The sequence below is a fragment of the Manduca sexta genome, chromosome 11, assembly GCF_014839805.1.
Source record: "Manduca sexta isolate Smith_Timp_Sample1 chromosome 11, JHU_Msex_v1.0, whole genome shotgun sequence".
NCBI lineage: Eukaryota > Metazoa > Arthropoda > Insecta > Lepidoptera > Sphingidae > Manduca > Manduca sexta.
The window spans coordinates 4,668,210-4,690,620 of NC_051125.1; the positions used below are offsets into that span (position 1 = coordinate 4,668,210).

Consider the following 22,411-nt stretch of genomic DNA (forward strand, 5'->3'; position numbering starts at 1 on the left):
CGAAATATTACTCGAAATACAGCCAAGCCGTGTTTTCCGCGAGCTCTATCATAAATTGTTTCATTGCTTGAGACGGGGTTTCTTTCGGTCTTCTAGAGTCTGGACTCTACGTTTATAAATAAAAAATGTTTTTAGAGTTATTTAATAGATATAAAATTAACGATTGTTAACTGATAAATGGTTGTGAACACCTGGCTCTTGCCGGTCGAATTGGAGGCTTTGTAGCGTATCATTTTTGTTGTGGTCCCGGCGTCGACACTATATCATCCGATGATACAACCGAGACGATGTTTCACAAAAACTATTAAAACTCAAATAAAATTCTATAGATACGTGTTATAAAATCCGTTGTATTTTACTTATAATTATGTCTATTGGAGTTCGTGTGTTGTTTTTTGTGTGTATATTTGAATGGAGTGTTAAGGCTCAGTTTGGGAGTAAGTACTATTGTTTGTTTAAATCTTCGTATAATATGTACCAATATTTCTCAATAATTGTTTACGAAAAGAATCACTTATGTCTGTTGACGTGACGTCACAGGTTCGATTTCCAAATTTAATATGAACTTTGTATTTTACCACATTCACACCATTATCTATTCCTGAAATGGACGGCAAAACTGCAACCTACTTAGTATTAGATATACATCATAAAACAGGTGTACATGTATGTACATATGTACACTTTTTTTTATTGCATTTCCCGCTTTGGATCGATTAAGTGGCGTAATGTTTTAAATAGGTAAAAAATGTATTTGCTTTTAAGAATAGCCTTGAATAAAGGACAAACAATTTTATTATTTTGTAGAATAGATAGCTGGTCGATACAGTCATTTACTACACATAGTAGCTGGACCAATTCGAAACTTTTATTCGCTTGAATATTTTGGAGTTCTAACCAAAATTTATTTTTCTTCACAAAAATGCAATATGACGGATTTACTTAACTCCATACAAAGAAAAAAAAAACGATTAAACATAACGTGTATAGGTGATTTAAACTTTTGAATTCGTTCAGCTATTTTTATAGTTGACTGTACCTATGGCCGACAAATAATTGCAATGCGCTTCAATAATTGCATCACACAATGGGTTGCCTCGATTAGGGCACGCGTCTGTCATAAAAGATAAAATCTGGTACCAAGGTCGTTTATGGCAATCTGTAATTTAATTGTACATACATCAATCACGTTTATCTATCTAGCTATTTGGATATAGTATTTTTTTTAATCGATACTAAATACAAGTAAGGTCTGCAACTACTGATATAACCCGTGGCAAAAACATAAGTAGTTATTACTTATTAGTTGAAAACCTGTATCTGTATTGCTAATGAGAAGCTGTCCCCTAAACCTTCAACAATGAAAAGACACTTGAAGAAGATCTGTGTATTTCCTGGCGCGAGTCATCGTAGATCCCAAATAGACCAATTTCATAGATTTTTTAAAGCCTGACGTGATTGGGGTGCTTGTATAATAATGCCTAGCGTTTGAGCTATTTGAGTGGTAAGCTACATGAAACCCGAGCGCTGCGTTCCATACATAGGTCTATGTTTCTGAATTAGGTATGTATCTCGGTAACTGGCAAGTTTTTTTTAAAACCCGGATATGGCAGTGATTGAATTTCCTTTAATGGTAAAGGGTGTCTAGATAGAGTTTTTATTAGCGATAGAATTCCTATTGCGTCCGTTTGCTTGAAATCGATGTTCGCAGGTAATCATATTTCTAAAAACATGTTTTATAGACATAGCCTTGAGTAAAGGACAATCAATTTTATTATTTAGACTAGCTCGCTGTCAATTAATCATGTTCAGTTACTCACATAAGTAGGTATGTGAACAAATTCAAAACTTTAAATCGCCTGAATACTTTGGTGTTCTAAATCATATTTATTATTCTTCACAAAATTAAAATATAAGGGATTATATTGGTATACAAGAGTAGGTGGAAGAGTGTATCTGAGACAATTTATATTTTACTATGGGGTTGGCATATCCTTGCTTGGATAAAAACCTCGAAATAAATAAAGACAAAAAAATTGACAAAAAAGTATTGTAAATATATAGGTTTATGTTTCTGGCCATGTACTCTTAGATTATAGAATACAATGATTGATGAACTCAGATACCGCATTGGATACTGACACATTTGTCTAAGGAGTGCATGCGATTAGTAAAAATGTTTTTTTAAGTTATATGCAAAGAGCACTACAATACTGCAGTGGCAACGAAAATATAAAACAATTAATTTAGAATCCTTCAAACTATATATACGGGCTGTCAAAAAGACGAATATGGCTTGTACTGAAACTATGCTAATTTAGTGTTCTTTGCGTTTTTGTTGTAATATTAATTTTATTGTCATAAAATTTATATTTATGTCATTGTAGGTACTGGCTGAATATGTGGTTTCTTATTGTAGAGGCTTTACTGGTTTGTTTGTTATGTTTGTTTTCCTAATATTAATAACATAAAATAGAATTGTTTTGTACTTTTAATGTAAGCTACTTAGCTTACAATGAAACTACTACTACTTAGCTTCTAATATACTTATATTAGAAGTTAAATAAATAAATACACACTTGAGGCAAGTGGCAACATATTATATTTGAAGTTTGTAATATTTTAAAAATACCTTTTTTAATTCAGTTAGATAATATTTAGATTCTTGTATATCAAAAACACAATTGATTATGAAAGTCTTCATACATTCCAGGTATATCAGTCAGTGTTGGAATGGGCGGAGTCAAGAGCGGTGAAGAAGATTTAGCTATTAAAGTAAGCATATAACTTATCAGTGGCGAAGGGTGCATATAATCCTATTCTTTTCGGCTTCCCTTTCTTAATATAGATAAAATCTTATTATCATTAGAAGGACTGGCAGATCGCGTTCAAGCATATTACTTATGCACGACTTATATATATTATATTGTATATATACTTATATATATTATGCAGTACTTACCTATGTGTTGTGTCGAGTTCCCTTTCGAAAAATATCAGCCTTCGTCACTGATTTGTCTAGATTTAACTTACATTTAGTATCTATAAATAATTTAACATTCTAATAACATTCAGGGATCATGTCCGCCGTACACGAAATGTGTGCCCATCAGTGCGTGCCCGCTTTTAGAAGATATGTTTGACTTTTCCTGTTTCTCATCAGATAAGTAAGTTTAGTTTTACAAATGTAATTATAGTGTTAAATATTATTTGGTAGGAGAAATCTTTAATAATTGTGGTTATATTTTTTTTTGTTATTGTAGTTTCGTACTACTACCACCCTCAGGGATGATTAAGTGGTTCTGTGTTGAGGAGCTCCCTTTTCCGCACTTAACCCGTAGTAAGTCGGGCCGTTGTGCGTGGTCTGTAGTGGTCATGGTATTATCCAGCTTTCAGCTTGTGATTATATTACCATGCACATTAAAAACATTGTGACTAGGTTTTTCTATCTTAAAAAATACTCAGTTGCATCTCCGAATCAAAAAGTTGAGGGTGTGTTAATCCTGCACCTCGTAAGCCTTTAGTCCTGTTTTATTGAGATTGGCCGTTGTAGCCGAAATTCGGATAGGAGGGATTGTATACCCTGCATTAATATGCGGGGTATACAATCCTGATCATCATAATTAATGTCTCCTATTAGTTTTAATACATTCATGTAATATTTCCCGCTAAAACATATCAAGCAACTAAAAAATTGCAAATACATAATATCCTATATCTCCTATATTTGAACCTCAATCCTAATATTATTTTTTTATTACATGTGCATTGTTCCAACAGATATTTCCATCGACTCAATCAGCTAACCTGCGGGCATGGAAATGAAGAAGATTACATTTGCTGTCCCTCGTGCGAATGCGGCCAGGTATATCAGGAGAATACAGAGAAATGTGGCCAAAGCATGGTACGAGGCGTCAACTATGATGGGTTAGGAACTCATCCTTGGGTTGCCAGAATAGGCTTTACAAGTAAGTCATAATATCAAGTATACAAATAAGTTAGTATTCTATTAATTATAGAAATATGCTTGTCATTAAATTACATATAACTAAAGTACATATCAGTCATAAAAAAAGGCAGGTAATGATAGGTACAAATGCTGTAGGATTTTTATGTATAACTTGTGCGTCATTCTCATTATAATATGATGATGAATAACTTATGTAAGCTGCCTTGTAGGTTTATGGTAGGTATTAGTATTTGTCTCAAATGTCACGATATCCGATTAGTTTGGCTCCAAACAGGTATTATAGTATAATTTTTACTGTAATTACTTTAATCACTATCCTAGTCATGAAAAATGTAGTTATAATACTAAAAATGAAATGACTAAATCCGTCTAATTGCAGATAAAGACACTGGTAACGTAAGATTTGCATGCAGCGGGTCCATCATATCGAAACGTATTGTCCTCACCGCTGCTCATTGCGCTCTCGCTAAGCCCGAGGGATACAAGTTGTAAGTTGGCTTAGAAGTTGGTCATACATAATGAAGTTGGACATATTTGTTTTTTTGATTCAGCACCACTGGGTCTTGAGCATAAGATCGTATCTACAAAAAAAATGTAAAAAAGTTCTTTAAAGTAATGAAATAACAATTTATTCACGCCCTAAATACCAAGGAGTTAAGCTAAATGAAGTACACTGTCATAGACAAGTAGTAATAGAATCAAAAAATAATTAATAGCTTTTCCGTGCTGTAATAAAAAATAATACACTAATATACTTAATTCTGTCTCTGCTTTGTTCCTGTTTTCTCGTCAGATCAACAGTAGTAGTTGGAGAATGGGATATCGGCCGCAGCCCCGACTGCAACGACTTCTTCTGCGCACCCCCCACTCAAGCAATCAAAGTACAAGAAGTGATTGTCCATCCTGGTTACGAGCAGAAGATATTCAGACACGACATAGCGCTTATAATGCTTAAGGATGAAATTAAGTATTCAGGTATGATCATCCTACATCTTTAAAGCGACTATGCAGGGTTAAAAATATTGTTCGTTTCTTTTTATTTCGATTTATATTACATTTTGCCTGTGTCAAAAAGTTTTTTCGTGATAAATATTTTACGGGGTTAAAAAGTAGCCCATAGCATTCAGGAGGAATGTAGCATCCGATTAGTGAAGAAAATCAAAATCGATTTACTAGTTCTTGAGTTTAGCGCGTTCCAACAAACAAACTCTTCTGCTTTATATATTAATAGGTATAGATATATTAAACATCATAATCACAAAAATTAAGTTGACAGGAATTTTAACATCAGTTTTTTGTAAGCAATAGCATAATGATTTCTTATATTTACGCGAATGTTAGACATTGAAATTAAACTAATTTTTCGGATTCTATCGCGGTTTTTTGTTTTTTATTTTTCTCCCGACGTTTCGAAGACTTTGCAGCCTTCATGGTCACGGGGGACTGAGGTGTTGTTCATCCGCAAAGTCAAAGTTACAATATCTACGTACATTTTACAATTATACAACTTTTTAAATTTTTAGCTGTTGGTGGTCCGATCTACGCAGAATGAGCTCACAGTGTCTTGAAGTCTGGCAGCCGGTCTTTTGGGTTCCGATTTAATTAAATGTAGAACTGGATCCCAGGCTTGTGCAAGCTTCCAACCATCTTCCCTATTGAAATTAGGATGTTTTTAATTTCAATAGCCTCGCGAATCATCCTGGGCAGGAATCGGTGTTCTTTGGCGAGGATTTGTGGCTTGTCTAGTCGCAGATAATGATTGGCGCCTCCTTCAGAGTGTTCAGCGACTGCAGACTTCGTCGAGCGTCGGTGTTTCACGTCAGCTATATGTTCTTTTACGCGGGTCCCTATATTTCTTTTGTTTGCCCGATATAAGAGAGGCCACAGTTGCAATCTATTTTGTATACTCCCGGTTCTTGTAGAGGTATATGACACTTGACAGGTGGTAAAAATTGACTAATCTTCTTAGGCGGCTTAAAATAAGTTTTTATGGAAGCACGCTTCAGGATGTAGCCAATCTTGTCGGTGACTCCTCTTACATATGGTAATACAACCGGAACACGTTCAACTGTGGCTGGTTTCACTCGGTTTCTGTGACGGCGGCGTGGAATTTGGAGCTTGTTGTCTCGCAGTACTTGCTTGACATGTTGCAGCTCAGCGGCCAGGTGTTTCTCGTCACAGATTCCTTGTGCTCTCTGAAACAAAGATTTGCCCACGGTAGCTAACTGTTTTGGATGGTGATGAGATTCACCGTTCAGATATTTATCAGTATGGGTCTGTTTCCGATGCACACTATGACTTAAGGTCTGATTAGGATTACGGATGATTAAAACATCTAAGAAAGCAAGAGATTTATTCTGTTCTAACTCCATAGTAAATTGGATTTTATTGTTGATGGAGTTGAGGTGATTTAAAAATGCAGTTACTTTATCAGATGGTAAAATTGTGAAAGTATCGTCTACGTACCGTTTATAAAACCTTGGAGTGACCGGGGCTGTACTCAGGGCTGTCTCCTCGAAGTCTTCCATAAATATATCGGCGACTACCGGAGATACAGGGCAGCCCATCGCTACCCCCTCAACTTGTACATAGAACTGATTATTCCACAACATATAGCCAGATGTAAGGCAATGTTGGAGTAGTTCTGCATATTCTACAGGAATGTTATTCTCTGCCAACTTCTTAGATACAATTCTGATGCAATCTTGTACTGGTAAGCTCGTAAAGAGAGACTGGACATCAAAACTGACCATAGTTTCATTGTCAGCTAATTTTAGGTCTTTAATATCGCTGACAAATTGGTATGAATCCTTCACAGACGCTCTAGTGTTTCCTCTAAGTGGTGAAAGCACTTTTGCTACGTGCTGAGCCAATCTGTAGGTTGGTGTGTCGATCTGACTCACAATGGGACGTAGCGGAGCATTTAATTTGTGTATTTTCGGTAACCCATACAGTTTAGGCGGTTTTGCACACGAAGGAACGAGTAAGTTTACGTCAAGATTTAACTTATCGGAGTAATCTTTTATTAAAGAGCTAGTAGCCTTTAATACTTTGGTAGTCGGGTCTGTTTTGACTATTTTATAGGTACTTACATCCGATAAAAGTTGTTCCATTTTATTATTGTAGTCTGACGTATCCATTACTACTGTCGCATTTCCTTTATCTGCACGGAGAATGGTAAGGTCCTTCATCGATCGCAAGTTCTTTAAAGCGATATATTCGTGTTTTGGAAGATTTGGTTTCGGCACTTTCTTTTGACGCAAAATTGACGAAATGTCCTGGCGTATCGCCTCCGAATCTTCGTGTTTTAAGTTATTTTTGAGGAGACTATTCTCAACATTGCAAATAATGTCTTCATACGGTATCCTTCGTGGTGTAACAGCAAAATTTAAGCCTTTCGATAAAACCTGAATTGTGTTTTCGTCCAATGATTGTTTTGACAGATTTATTACTGCGCGTTGTCCATGGTTTGCGCGGGAGTGTATCTTATCTATGGTCGCGCGCGTTCCATTCCTACACTCGGTGTTTTTAAGATTATCAACAAATAATTTTGATTGTAATTTATTATATTTTATTATATGTTTGTTTTGCATTCATTATATTTGGAAGTTTCGCGCTTATTTAAGGTCTCGATGCAATTTTTAAAAATCAAATGCTGACAACTCTGTCTTCAATTCATTGGATATAATCTCAACACAATTATTTATGTACTGGAGGTCGGATCGTGTTTCGTGTATGGTAGCTCGTAACAGTTTAGTACTCGCCTGGTTAAGAATTTTAGCGCTCCCTCGTATGTATTTCTTGGGTGATAGCTTGACACACGTAGGGATGAGATTGTGGTCACGACATCTCTTCAAGAAATTCAATGATGTGCAGAATCTTGCGCGCTTAGTTTTCAAATTCTCCAACCGGCGTATTTTGTTGGCAAGTTCCAGTCCGTACTGGTTTGCATAATGATTTCTTATATTTACGCGAATGTTAGACATTGAAATTAAACTAAGCAATAGCATGTTTAAACTTATATCACTCAATAATCAAGATTTTAACATTTATTTCATAAAACAATTTCTAACAATCACATTAATTCAGGTAATATTTTGACATTTATTTCATAAAACATAATTTGTAACAATCACATTAACTCCGCACCTAAATACACGTAAAAAACGTGCAATTTCCCATAATCGACCTTGACCTTCAGTAACATGACATTTGTCCATCGCACGTCAGTCATCAGTCGTCAGTCACTGATATCTCTCATTACAGTGACAGCAGCGCCGATCTGCCTCAACGATAAGCCGGAAATCGTGATCAAAGAACGAGCCTCGCTAGTCGGATGGGGAAAACTGTCCGGACAAACTAATGTGGTATTATAATGTTACGTTATTAATGAATTGACGTCTGTTATTGATTTTCGTATAATTATTTTAATAGCTTTAATATAATATTTCAACTGCTACATAGTATAAACTCAGCTAAGTTTATATCACGAAATTGACATCTATTATTAAGTTTCTTATAATTATTTAATAGCTTTAATATAATATTTTAAGCGCTGCATAGCTTAAACTTAGCTGAAGTTGTTTCGCATTCTTATAGACACGTTTGACAATTAACACAATCATCTCTCTAAATATTCATTGCTTCAATAACTGCTGACAGAGTATTAAAGATTTAATTATTATTATGGGTGTGATTATGGTAGTCTGTATTTTATTTGTAACTAGCTTTTGCCTGTGGCTTCGCCCCCGTTTTTTGGGATAAATATTTCCGCGGATAAAAGGCCTATAGCGCTCATGAGTAATGTAGCTGTATATTAGTGAAAGAATTTTTAAAATAAGTTCAGTACTTCTAGAGATTAGCCTCTACGAAAAAACAAATTTTCTTCTTTAATATTTGTATTGATATAATAATAATACCAGCTCTGCATATACTGTCACCTTCTCAACTACTGATAGGGATAAGGCCTTTGTCCACCACGCTAACCTAATGGGGCGGCAGACACCACATGCCTTCGAAATTCTTTTGACGACTTCTTAGGAATGCAGGTTCCCTCACGATATTTTCCTTTACCGTTAAACCGATCAATAAATAATTGATAACAGAAAATATCGATGGATGATGTGTGCGTTAGGTTTTGAATATGCGGACCTTCGTCTCGCCATTTCTAATTAGACTATTGTCCAGTATTATTTCATTGTCCGAGCTCTATTTGCGTCAAAAAAGAATCATCAAAAATCTTCTATTTGTTAAATATTTATTTATATGTTTGATTTAGTGCGGATTTTTACGTTACAACATTTCTGTGCTTAATAATATTTACTAGCATTTTATTACGATTCTAGGTTAGCCGCCAACAATTACTAGAAGTTCCCATGCTTCCTTTAGAAAATTGCGAGCAAGTATTCGGGGAATCAGTGCCGGTGCATGAGGGACAACTGTGCGCCGGGGGCGAGGAGGGGAAAGACGCGTGCTCCGGCTTCGGAGGAGCGCCTTTACTGCTCAAGCGAGATGGGAAATATGTTCAAGTAAGTTATAGTACAATATTGTAACATGGAACCATGCATTTGTTTTTCACTAGATAAGCGGTTTAGCTATTAGATGTATTCAAAGTTCTTAAAGTATTCTGGAGAGTAAAAAGTATAGGCATCAATATTCTCACAATTCATAAACAATTATTTTGATGAATTAGTTTTAATATTATTATCACATTCATTATATGTAAGTGGCTAACATTCGAGTAAATGTAAGAAATCATTAGCATCTAATCATTAAAATCAATAATACAATCACCTTGCGAACCTGGTTGATTAATGATCATTAAGACACTTTAACAATATTACACTTATTCTTATTTTTGTTTCAGTTGGGAATAGTATCTTTCGGTTCAGAAAACTGCGGCAGTGAAGGAATCCCTAGTGTTTATACGAATATAGCCCACTACTACCGCTGGATTGTAGAGAATACTCCGCTTATACAATGAATAATAAATGGCATATAAAAAACGTAATATCTTTTTTTTATTCATTTTCTGAGACATTTTTTGCCAGTTCGTCTAGAAGTAAAATAAATTCTAAATAAAAAACGTCTGTCAAAGAGTTACTTTAAAATTAATTGTGAAATTATTATATATATTTTGATTTGAAAGTTCGTACTGTGAAATTCTACAATCCGTGAATCATAATTTAATGATTCAATGATTTAAAATTAATTCTATTTTAAATGGTTATTATATTAAAAACACGTTTTAATTAGTTTATTAATTAATTACTTTTGCCGCAAATCATCTTCATATTATATATTTACAAATTGTTTATTTCATTAATACCTAATATAAAAAAATATTAAATATTACTTATAATTAATGGACAGTAATAATTAACCCATCATTGACATTAATGCTTGAGTGTTATAATATTCGGCGCACGGTTTTGCATCTTTTAGTATAGAACATAGAGTTCCTATTAGGTCATCTATGGCGTTATCTTGAAGTTTCTGGTTGAATGCCTGAGAAAATAATATAAGTACTGTAATAAACATAATGTAATGGCGATTATAAAAACAATACGCTCATAATTATCGCTTTTAAAGTTTCCGGCATGTGGAACCATTAATATGGAAGCTAAGCTATAGTAGATCATAATAATGTTAATTCGCTTATGTCATGAAGTCTAAACCGAAATATATGAAGATAAATTCTGTGCACTTGTTAATAGTAAAAAAATAGCACTGGCATTTATTTAAATCGACTAGCCGGTTATATTTTATAGTCAAGTTTTTGAAAACTTTGCTTCGAACTTAGTACTTATGTGTATATATTTTTAGGTAGAAAATATACTTAGGGCAGTAAATATATACACATGAAAATAAATAGTTACCCCGTCGAATGTGACAGTTGGTATGAAACTGGGCTGGACCATTTTCGTGAGGTATTCAGATTTCAGCTGCAAACCAATACCTTGATTCGAAGATACGCAGTTCTGCACCAACTGACTTGGTACGTTTGATTTAATGGCGCACTGAAAAAGATAAAATAATAAACAAAATATAAACGGGCAAAGTGATATATAACATCATAGGACGGATACCACAGACGAGAAATGGGTGCGCAGGTTGCATCTCTGTCTACACTGTGTTTGTGTTACACGAACTGAAAAATAAGTACCTACATGTCACAAGGTTAGGTACATACTTATTTATTTCAGTTAAAAAAATACGATACAATTTACAAATAGGCGAAATATTTGATCAATGAGAAGCTTTTTTAAGCAATGTCGGTCCCTATTTAGTCCATTGAAATGTTACATTTTTTAGGCCTTACCTTGCGTTTTTTAGAGGACGCAATTTTATTTTTTAGAAGTAAGTTATAACTTTTTTATTTATAGTTCTACGACAAAAGTTACTGGACCAAAGTTGTAGAGAATTTAATTTGCAACAAAAAATGTTTATAATTTTTTTTTGTCAGATAAATAGTTTAAGAGATACATCGTAAAAACCATTTCAACCCAAGATGGCGGCCGTGGGACAAGGGTGGCGACCCCACAAACTTGGCTGTAGCTTTACACTGACCCCCCCTACACTTCTAAAAAATAAAATTGCGTCCTCTAAAAAACGCAACCCCAAATGTAACTTTTCAATGGACTAATTACGTTTTTTCAAATTGTTCTTATCATAGCTCAAAATGCCGATTAATAACTCCATTGTATCCAATCGATTATATCTTTCGCCTACACGAAATTAACAAAAAATTAAGACGCAAACAAATTGTACCACCTTAGTATTGAACTAAACGAAAAACGCTACTTATTTTTTTTATTTGTGCCCAATAAAATAGCTGCAAACTCATATTTGCATTCCTATTTACAATTATAGGTACAGTTATCTGCTTATACTACTTGAACTAATAAAAAAAATAACTTGCTAAATGAAATATTTCAATTTTATTTAAAGCAGCAAGGACTAAATACTTATTTCAATTATGTTACTTACATGCAAGTCTCCACGTGTGCTGGCTTTAGTCTGCATCTCACACACAATGTACTCGACTTTATCCATATCAGAACGAGATGACATCAGATCAAGGGTGCAATCTTGTATCAAGTTGCCCAGACACTCTGGTGCTCCATGTTGACACCGGAATCCACCATATCCATTGTTTATACTCTGAAATATTTAATTTAAGGGCTGGGTTTAGATTGTTTATCATATACGAATACATGTATCGTGTTGAAAACACATCAAACTGTTTTAGATATGTTAATAGTTGCGTAAGAATATGTATTTTAGTTATATTCTCACACATTGGTTAGCACACACATTAATCTATTTAAGACAGTGAATTTTCCAATATTCAAGCTATTTTTTTAGGCGAAGAAGTAGAATGGAGATGAAGCAAGATTAGAAATTGTGCCACTAACTTCTAGTGCATAAATGAAAGCATATATCAGCTCTGTGTTATATATTGTCCCACTGCTGGGCACGGGTCTCTTCTACTATTAAGAGGGATTAGGCCTTAGTCCACCACGCTGGCCTAATATAGATTGGTAGACTTCACACACCTTCAAAGTTCCCATTGAGAACTTCTCGGGTATGCAGGTTTCCGCACAACGTTTTCCTTTGCCAAAAGCAAGCAATAATTCACAAAGAATACACACATAATTTTAGAAAAGTCGGAGGTATGTGCCCTTGGGTTTTGATCCTGCGGATAGTCGTCTCAGCAGTCCGTTCCACGCCCACCTAGGCCATCGCCGGTGTAAGCATAAACAAGCAATATTTTCTAAGCTACGTAAGCAACATTAAGTATGTAATTAGCGGAATATTGATCTGTTTAACAATTTATCTCACCCTTGCTTTTCCGAAGGGCACTAGTTGTAAATTGAGGAAATCTTGTAACAGATTCATTGCCGGTTGTAATTCATTTATAATGAACGCCTTGCTATCTGGACAGGCGCTTTCATAGTAAACAGTTAGATGTAACTGAAAGTGTTCAGTAATATTATATTGAAAGTTAACTTAATTATAGAATAAAAATTTGTAATTTTTTTATATGTATTATTATTTATTTGTATTTACAATATTCTTTACATAATACGTGGAAATTGCTGTGGTTGTTACATTAGCTCATTTAATTTATATTAAGTTACACTGTTAAGTTATATTTTATTGTAACAATGTTATTTTCCCAAATAAATAAAATTAAATAAAATATCAAAATGGTTATAATATAGTGTATTTAGATTCTCCATTTTTGCTATTCCGTCGCCATACATATTTTTTTACACGGAGATAAAAAACATACATTTGAATCGTCTTGTTACGAACGAACGATTACGAACATGGGTTTACCTCAATTTTGGGGAATATTTTTATACATATTTTTTTCTTAAAACGGCGGTATTACATCAAACGAAATTCATAAAATATATGAAAAATACAAAAGGAGTAACGCAAATATTATTCCAAATGGACGAAGCTATCATAGAGGTGTTATATAATGTCAATCAACTCATAATTCACTGTTTACAAACATGACCTTCATATTTAAAAACGTAGGTGCATAGTAAATATATAAACAGTAGCAATTTATTAGGATCAGTACACGAATAAGCGTCAGGACAACTTTCACTGACACACATAGTACAGATGTCGGCCTCTATCTACCGTACACACTAACACAACCTTCAATCCACAATGGATTATTAAGTAAATAATCTATCGTGGTACTCTATAAAGGCCACGTCGGTGTAGTGTCAACGAATTTGAGCTGTGAATTCTCGGTTCAATTCCAAGGAGCAAATATAAATAGTTTTCAATTAACATATGATTTGCCCAGATTTACGAGAGTAAACTTGAAAGCATGTCCCTTATCATTGGAAAAGGAAATACACTCGATGAACAGTCTTCATTACTTGTGTCTTTGCCTAACTCTTCGGAGTTATAAGGTAATTTTATGCTCGAAAGATTTGGAATCGAGGTGAAGTCAACGCAATTCAACTCTTTAAAAAGAACATTTTTTTGGAACGTTTAGGCCAAAGAAAGAAAATAGAGATAGGTTTTAAATATAAATTATAATTAAATTTAATGAGACATCGGTCTCTTTACTTACTTATCCGTGTGCACTTTGTATATTAGATATGATGATTATTACAATTAAACTATTATAATTAATTTATTGGCTTTCTTTAAAGGTCAGTAATCAGCCCTGTATTATATACTTGCCCATTGCTGAGCACGGGCCTCCTCTACAACTGAGAGGGATTAGGCCTATAGTCCACCACGCTGGCCTAGTGCGGATTGGTAGACTTCACACACCTTCGAAATTCTTCAGATGTGCAGGTTTCCTCACGATGTTTTCCTTCACCGTTAAAGCGAACGATAAATTCACAAAGAATACACACATGATTTTTTAGAAAAGTCAGAGGTGTGTGCCGTTGGGATTTGAACCTGCAGACATTCGTCTTGGCAGTCCGTTCCACACCCAACTAGGCTATCGTCCCTTCTAGTTTTCTTCTTAAAGGTCAGTGCCTACTGAATAAAGATGTCGAAAACCGGAAAAATATAGTCAAAATAATTTTTACAAAACTTGTAAATACAATGCAATTAATATCACCACAGAGTAGTTACTCCTAATTAAGACATACTCAATGTTTATAATCGCAATTATCATATTTAATAGAATACTTGCTTATTTTATTAAAGGTTTGTATAATTTAAAACATATCTAGTCATTCTAGTAAATGACAAGAATGTGTTCCATCGATTTATGGATTACCATAATTGTCATTTCATGTAAACTATAAAAGAATTGATAAGACGACACGTTTTACTGGTAGTAATTTCTTTATAAACAAGTTTATTGTGACATTGCGTTGATAAATGGAAATACTTTCCTTTATTGAAGATGGAACCATATACTAGAACCATGGTCTTGTTGAAAAATAACTCTACCAAAAGTTATTGTAACTGTAGATATAAAATAAAAAATGTAAGTTTCGAACAAAATAAATATTAATAAAAAGTAATTTATATTTACATGCCCTAAATTCACTATTACAACAACAAGAGAATTTGTCGGAGCGCCAACATCATATTTTCAGTCAGAAACACACTTACACGCGCCATATTTTCACTAAACTACAAAATGATAAAAAATCTGAAAATTAAAAGCAGGATTTCTAGCCAAATCTTTTGTTATTTGTGAATGTTTTTGGCAGAATCTTAGCAGAGGTAAATAGGAATATGTGATTTTATTTAGTAGGAAACGCAATGTAAAAATAAGCCTGTATAGGTAAGTACTGACACAGGTATAGTTAGCCTTAAAATTACCTTATGACAATCCGCAATTTATCAATATAAGACATAGACATTTCGGTGTTTTTTTTTCATAAGATTTTTTTTCTTACTGATACTCAGTATATTCTGTATATTTATATTGGATTGTATGTGAAAAGGGAAAGTTTAAAATGCTCGTGTATGCAGTTTAATTGTTTTTTTATGGCTATATTTAAATCCAAATGTCACCCTATATCATGCAATGTTGGATAGTATAGCATAATAAAATTTATAATAACTGATAATTTTAATGGGCAACAAACCGTGAAATTGCGATGTAGAGCTGACATTTTATGTTATTATCTATACACAAGTCAATATTATACTAAGGCCGCACATACGTGTGACATACTTGTTAGTATTAGATCATCGCTTTACGGAATAGTATAAAAAACAAAGTTATCTGAAAGTGGAAAGAATGAATACAATTCTCATTTTGTTAATTTCATATATCACGGTAGTTATCACTGCCCTGATAAACACCGCGTGTAACTGAATGAAACACACACATGCACGCATGCGCCTTTTATCCCCGAAGGGGTGGGTAGAAGCGTACCCAATTTCTGCCTTGTGTTTTCGGTTCTATGACGTGCTAGAGGGCGAGTCTATCGCTCTAAGATTTAACAATTTCGGACAGCAGCTTAACAAGAATGCCAACAGAAAATACATATTTAACAATTAAGTATGTTGTTGCTGTTAATTTATCTTTCGGAAGTTTAAGTATAACAAGTGGTCATCAAGTGGTTAAAATTATACAGTTCAATTCAATTTCTGTTATTAAAATGTAATAAATAACAAAAATGTGGTCAATAACCAAATTTAAAGAATTTCCTATAAAATAAAAATATTTCTAAAAACTTTAGATTTAGATCTGAGAAAAGGCCTATGGTTCTCCATAGGCCTTTTCTCGCTTTTTTCTTAGCTTGGTTGTATTTACTCTTTGATGCAGCACTCGTTTTTTATAGAGCGCTGGTCTGTTTAAAGACGAATGCAAATATTTAAAATGTTAGTCAAAGAGAATGGAATATTATTGTTTTTTCATAATATTTTTATTCAATATATTTTTTACAATTGCATATGAAAGTTTCTTTTAATATGGGAGATATTCACAGGCTGTACCAAAGAGTACTATATAGTAGAAAAATAAATTATTAGAATAAAAAAAATCTGTTTTATGTGTATCACTAACTTACCTTTCCCGGAAAATCTGCTCCAACACTAACAAACGCAACGGCAACAACGAATAAACTTAACATTTTGGCCAAAAAAAACAAGCGAGTCAAATGAAGTGTACTCTAGTAATGGCGTTAAATCATTTGTGCAAATAATTTTGATCAATAGGAACAAATACAGCACACGGAACGCGTGCGACGAATTAACAACGCTTAGTGGTAATGGTAGCAAAGTGATTGCCGCGCCAAATTTCTACGTTTGCGTCATTAATAACAAATTACTTTCCGTTTGTACTTATTTATTGGGTTTTATGGGATATTATCGGCTGTATATGTATTTAATATTTATGCTTTAGTTTGTAATAAGATGATGCGTTGTGATAAGATGTATCTGGTGTAGACGGTCGTTTAGTACAATTTTTTTGGTAGTTTAACCTCTCGGACTCATATGTGCGAATCTGAGATTTAAACCGTGTACTTTAGTACACGGTTCATAAAAAAGTACAAAATATATAGGCTTGTAAACGAAGTTTCATTCAATATATTGTACGCTTTTGTAAATTTTTTTATTGCATAAATCGCTTCACCTTAAAGAGAGGCATATAATATTAAAATAATGATAATAATACAAAGGTTGACTGTTAGAAAATGCCTCAGGCATTAAGTCCGCCTGTATACATTTACTGTATATAAAGTTTAAATAAATAAATAAATAATAAGTATTTTATTCTATATTCAAAATGTATATGAGAACAACTATAGTCATTTTAATAGTACGTCTTTTATATGTAAACAACTATACATAGTGATTTCTTATGTTTACGCGAATGTTAGACAATTTTATCCCGACGTTTCAAAGTCTGCAGCCCTTGTGGTTACGGGACAGACTACGAAACGAAGTCTTCAAAACGTCGAGAGAACATTATGATATGAAAACCGCGATAAAATCCGCAAAATAGTTTTATTTTAACTATACTTTGATAACTTGTCACACTTAATGTCATTTACGCTCGTTATTTACTTAAATTATTAAATACCTGTAGTACTTCCAAAATTCGATATGTCTGTATTACACGTGGGGATCGTCGATTTTTATTAATTTTGTAAAAGTATGTATGTGTGCTACTTACTGTGTACCTGTGTATTAGTTATTCTTACTTATTGTCCGTAAAATTAATCCATCGATTTTATAAATATGTAGAAAAAAAGGTTATGTTCAAAATGATTATGGACCTACTACTATCCTTTTATGTTTTAAGTCCAACTACAGGTCCGTCAAGGACGATAATCTCAACACGGTAAGTTTTATTCAATTACTTTTTATAGAAGCAATAAAAACTATGTTAGTCGGTTGTGAATAGAAGCCAAGTAAAGAAAGTGAGCCACCTGATATAAAGTTCTAAACCTCCCATTGTGTAAAATTGTGCACATTTTTTTTTATTTCTTTGAATGACGAGTCGAGCTTGCCGTTCGCCTGATGGTATATCGTATTTTTTGGTATTCCATTGCGCTCTCCATCCCAAGACATGAGATGTTAAGTTTTATTATGTCCAGTAGTTACACTGGCTACAATGTCCTTTAAACCGGAACACAACAGTGACTATACACTGCTGCTTGGCGGCGGAAATAGACATTGCTGTGGTACCTACCCAGGCGGATTCTCACATATGAGAGACCTACCACCAATAGTTATTTCAATATAATAAATATCAAGAGGAGGAATATTAAAAGACAAGATGTATTTGCTTACATTATTTATTAGTCTGCAAAATATTTATTTGAATTTGTGTTCAAAAGATCATACATATTTGGTTGTAAATATTGTAGATAATTATAGATGATAATATCAATATCCAATATGGTTGTATCAGGTATATGCCGTAACATATCAACAAGGCTATTATTAAAAAATAAACTATTTCCATTTATTTCTCAACATTTTGCTAATAAACAATTATTGTTTGCTTTCCATACTAAATATGTTTACCAGGTGTCAAAATATTGTCAAATTCATGATTTTTATTTTGTCATTTTACGTGTCAATAGGTTGATATCTAAAGAGTTTTCATTTTAAGCATTAAATTGAATATTAAACTTACATTTAAATAAGGTAATATTATAAAATCAATCTAGCCAGGTTTCGTTGAGATTATTCTCATTAAAAATGTATCTTATGTGCACGCACACACCTAATAATAAAATAACAATGATTTCTTATGTTTACGCGAATGTTAGACATTGAAATAAAAACTAAAAACTATTTAAACGGATTTTATCGCGGTTTTTTTTATATTATTATTTTCTCCCAAATTTCAATAGGGAAGATGGTTGGAAGCTTGCACAAGCCTGGGATCCTGTTCTACATTTAATTAAATCGGATCCCAAAAGACCGGCTGCCAGACCTCAAGACACTGTGAGCTCATTCTGCGTAGATCGGACCGTCAACAGATAAAATTTTAAAAGTTGTATATTTGAAAAATGTAGGTAGATATTGTAACTTTGACTTTACGGATGAACAACACCTCAGTCCCCCCCGTGACCATGAAGGCTGCAAGGTCTTCGAAACGTCGGGAGAAAATAATAATATAAAAAAAACCGCGATAAAATCCGTTTAAATAGTTTTTAGTTTTTATTTCAATAAAATAACAAATTATAATGAAAAAGTAAATACAATCACTCCACTAGACTAAGAAATACTATACAAATTCACAAACTATTTCGATGTAGGTATATATACTTACGAATATTAGAATAGTAAATAAATGGCCTGAGGCGTTTGCCAGTTAAATAAAAACAAGTATTCTTCAATGTAATAGTTGAAATTACAGGTCCGTCAAGGACGATAATCTCAACACGGTAAGTTTTATTCAATATATTTTATGAAAAATGACAATTCTCTAACTGAAGGCAGTAAATTGGATTGGAAATTGGTATATTAAATATTTTAAGATAGTAGGTGTAGCTGATTAATTAATAATACTTTTTACGTGCTTTGAAAGAAGACTGAAATAACGGTTTTCTTATTTAAGTAAAACATCTTGAACAAATGTTTGCTGCTTAATTATTCATACAAATTTTATTACTTTTTATGTTCTAGGCGTCTATTCTTCTCTACATATGGATCGAATACGGAACACAGAGGTTTTCGAGACCCGTACTGCGTGTTTTCTGAGAAATATTTTTCATTTACAACTGAGTGTTGCTCTCGTATGTTAGTTTGTAAGTTCGCTATGGCTCTTTGATAGTAACCTCTCACTTCTTCTTCGTCGTTGTGAATTTTAGATTCGGGTCGAGATGTTTGTTTAACATAGTTATCTCTCGACTCAGTGCGAAAGGTACTGAAATGTTTTCAACAAGACGCTTAAAAACTATTTACTGAGAATGTAATTTTATCAATCATCTAAATTTCAATAGTCAGTAAATTCCACGTACCCTGGAACAGCCCGCAATTTATTATGCGTTCTTATTTCTCTAAATTCCTGTTTAAACTTCTCTCTATCGTACATTGATTTAGGTCGACTCAGTGGCAATCGCCATTCTTCTACTTTGGGTTTTGGTGTTCGAGTCTAAAAGGTAATATTATATTGTAATTACACTCCTCGCTGCTACATAACTCAAATAAAAATAAAAATTAACGTTATAGTGCTTCCAATTCGAAATACAAAGTCAATTACTTACCAAGATATTTGTGCATTATCTTTAATTGTAAGTCAAAATACATTTAAATAATTTTATGAAAAGTATAATCGAGCGCAGTAAAATAATAAACAAAATATTTGTGATAAACTTAGATACTTAAAATTATGCTTAACATAAAAGTGTTTAATTTTACAGTCGCTCTACGTGTTGATAAAGATTTATATGAATTCAAACTTACCCATGGCACGCTAGCAAAAGTATAGAAAGTAACAATATCTTTCGAGCATGAGATTTTGTCCAATTTGTCTGCCGCGTAGGGCCGGTGGTAGAGTCGGTTGGAGGTTAAGTACGGATCTAAGTACTTTTCATAGCCATCGTATGTCGTATCCAGAGGCTCTATTTCGTTATGCCAACTTTGCTCTATTGCAAGCTAGATGAAAACGAAATTATTGGTTTTTGTTAAAATATCTGACATTATTTCTACGCAGCGTGTAGTTCAGCTTGTATATATTATTTTGTTTCTTGGTAAATTATAATAGATAGAGAAGTCTTCTATCATGTTACTGTTGATTTTTGTATGGATTTGCTAATGATCGCAGCTCCGCCGGCGTTACTCATTCCCAGAATAAAATAGCTTATAGGACTGAGATTATCATAATCAGCATCTGATAATTTGATATTAGTGAAAGAATTTTACAAATCAATAAACCAATAAATATTTTAGACCAAACGTATTTTCTTTATAATATTAGTATTATATGGATAACAAACCTCTTCAATACACGCTACGCTTATTTTCTATTACATAATTAAATTCCAAATAACAAATATGGTGCATAATTCCTATTATTTCAATATTTTTTTCCTATTATTCGATATCCATAAAGATTAGTTAATAATTTTTACTCATTTTGTTAATAGATAAAACTTACACATACTTACAGAATCTAATGGCAATGTAGTAGGATGTTTGAACTGATCCTTGTCTGTGACCAACCTTGGGTAAACATCTGGGGCCGTGTAACACCTCTGCATCTCTGTTTTGGCGTGCGCTGAACTTCTTGGGGGCTGGTCTGCCGTCTATTAAATACTTTTATGGATATTATTTGGTTGTATTTATTGATAAGAAAGTTATTAAGGTATTATGAGCTGTGTTTTTTCTCATTAGATTTTGCTCACGGATCTGTATTAATAATATCAGCCCTGTATTATATGTATACTGTCCCACTGCTGGACACGGGCCTCATCTTCTAATTAAAGGGATTACGCCCTAGTCCACCACGCTAGCCTAGTGCGGATTGGTAGACTTCACACACCCTCAAAATTCTCATAGAGAACTTCTCAGGTATGCAGGATTCCTCACGATTTCAGGTATGCCTTCACCCTTAAAGTAAGCGATAATTCACATAGAATACAAACATAATTTTTAGAAAAGTCTGAGGCGCAGATATTCGGCTCGGTAGTCCGTTCCACACCCAACTAGGCTGTCGCTGCTATGAAAATTTGTATAAAAGTATGTTCGAAGCAGAGAGTTCCAAGAATATAACTGTACAGTGTCTTTGATTCCAACATATTTTTTGTATAATTACCTACTTAGTTATAAAAAAATCAATCAATAAAGCCATACCCGTCTACTTGGAGGATAGATATAAAGGTTTTCAGTACAAGATGTGTGTTTGTTAAACCTCTTAGTTTCTGGCAATTTAAATCCATAGTCCAATTTGGTTTGAGATTGCGTCAACTCCTTGGTTACATTGTAGTCACGTAAATAGTTCTTCATTTCTTCAAGTGGTTCTACCTGATAGGGTTGACAGATAATTAGTAAATGGCCGTCTGTTGAATGTAAATTCAAGGTGCAAAACAAGTATGCGAATTGAAATAAAACTATTTTACGGATTTTGTCGGGGTTTTTCACCGGACCGTGACATGAAGGCTGCAAAGTCTTCGAAACGTCGCAAGAAAATTATAAAATACCGCGATAAAATCCGTAGATAGTTTTATTACAATGTCTAACATTCGCGTAAACATAAGAGATCATCTTGCAGACTATGCTAATTATTCAAATTTGTAGACAGTAATCGTTGTGGAATAATTACGAATAATAATAATGCTAACATAACTTTATTGAAAATCATAGTTATTAGTTATATTGTATTCTAGGTGGTAATTGGTATACTAAACTCGGGGGACGATAATTATCTTTGGCGAACTGCGTGAAGCTACCGAGATTTTAAATACAGGGGTACTGAATGAGTTAATAAATAAATTGTATTAGAAGATTTACGTATCGTTCACGCCA

At 33.5% G+C, this 22,411-nt stretch overlaps 2 protein-coding genes across 3 annotated transcripts; one reads left to right on the top strand and one right to left on the bottom strand.

The window, feature by feature from the left end:
• The first annotated feature begins 190 nt into the window (after positions 1–190).
• LOC115442528 (CLIP domain-containing serine protease 14D) lies at positions 191–9,980 on the top strand. 2 transcript variants are annotated; one of them, XM_030167581.2, is made up of 9 exons: positions 191–437; positions 2,714–2,775; positions 3,076–3,167; positions 3,781–3,968; positions 4,350–4,458; positions 4,764–4,945; positions 8,237–8,337; positions 9,316–9,498; positions 9,837–9,980. In XM_030167581.2, exons 1-9 carry the CDS (start codon positions 368–370, stop codon positions 9,951–9,953), a joined length of 1,104 nt encoding a protein of 367 aa, XP_030023441.1. In that variant the 5' UTR covers positions 191–367; the 3' UTR covers positions 9,954–9,980. The 2 variants fall into 2 exon arrangements, with proteins under 2 accessions (XP_030023441.1, XP_030023450.1); XM_030167590.2 differs by having other exon boundaries at positions 8,237–8,334.
• Positions 9,646–16,706, bottom strand: LOC115442550 (gamma-interferon-inducible lysosomal thiol reductase). Its single transcript, XM_030167609.2, has 5 exons — positions 16,495–16,706; positions 12,815–12,946; positions 11,960–12,133; positions 10,849–10,989; positions 9,646–10,477 (listed from the first exon to the last, which is right to left on the bottom strand). Exons 1-5 carry the CDS (start codon positions 16,555–16,557, stop codon positions 10,349–10,351), a joined length of 639 nt encoding a protein of 212 aa, XP_030023469.1. The 5' UTR covers positions 16,558–16,706; the 3' UTR covers positions 9,646–10,348.
• Between the last annotated feature and the right edge of the window lie 5,705 nt (positions 16,707–22,411).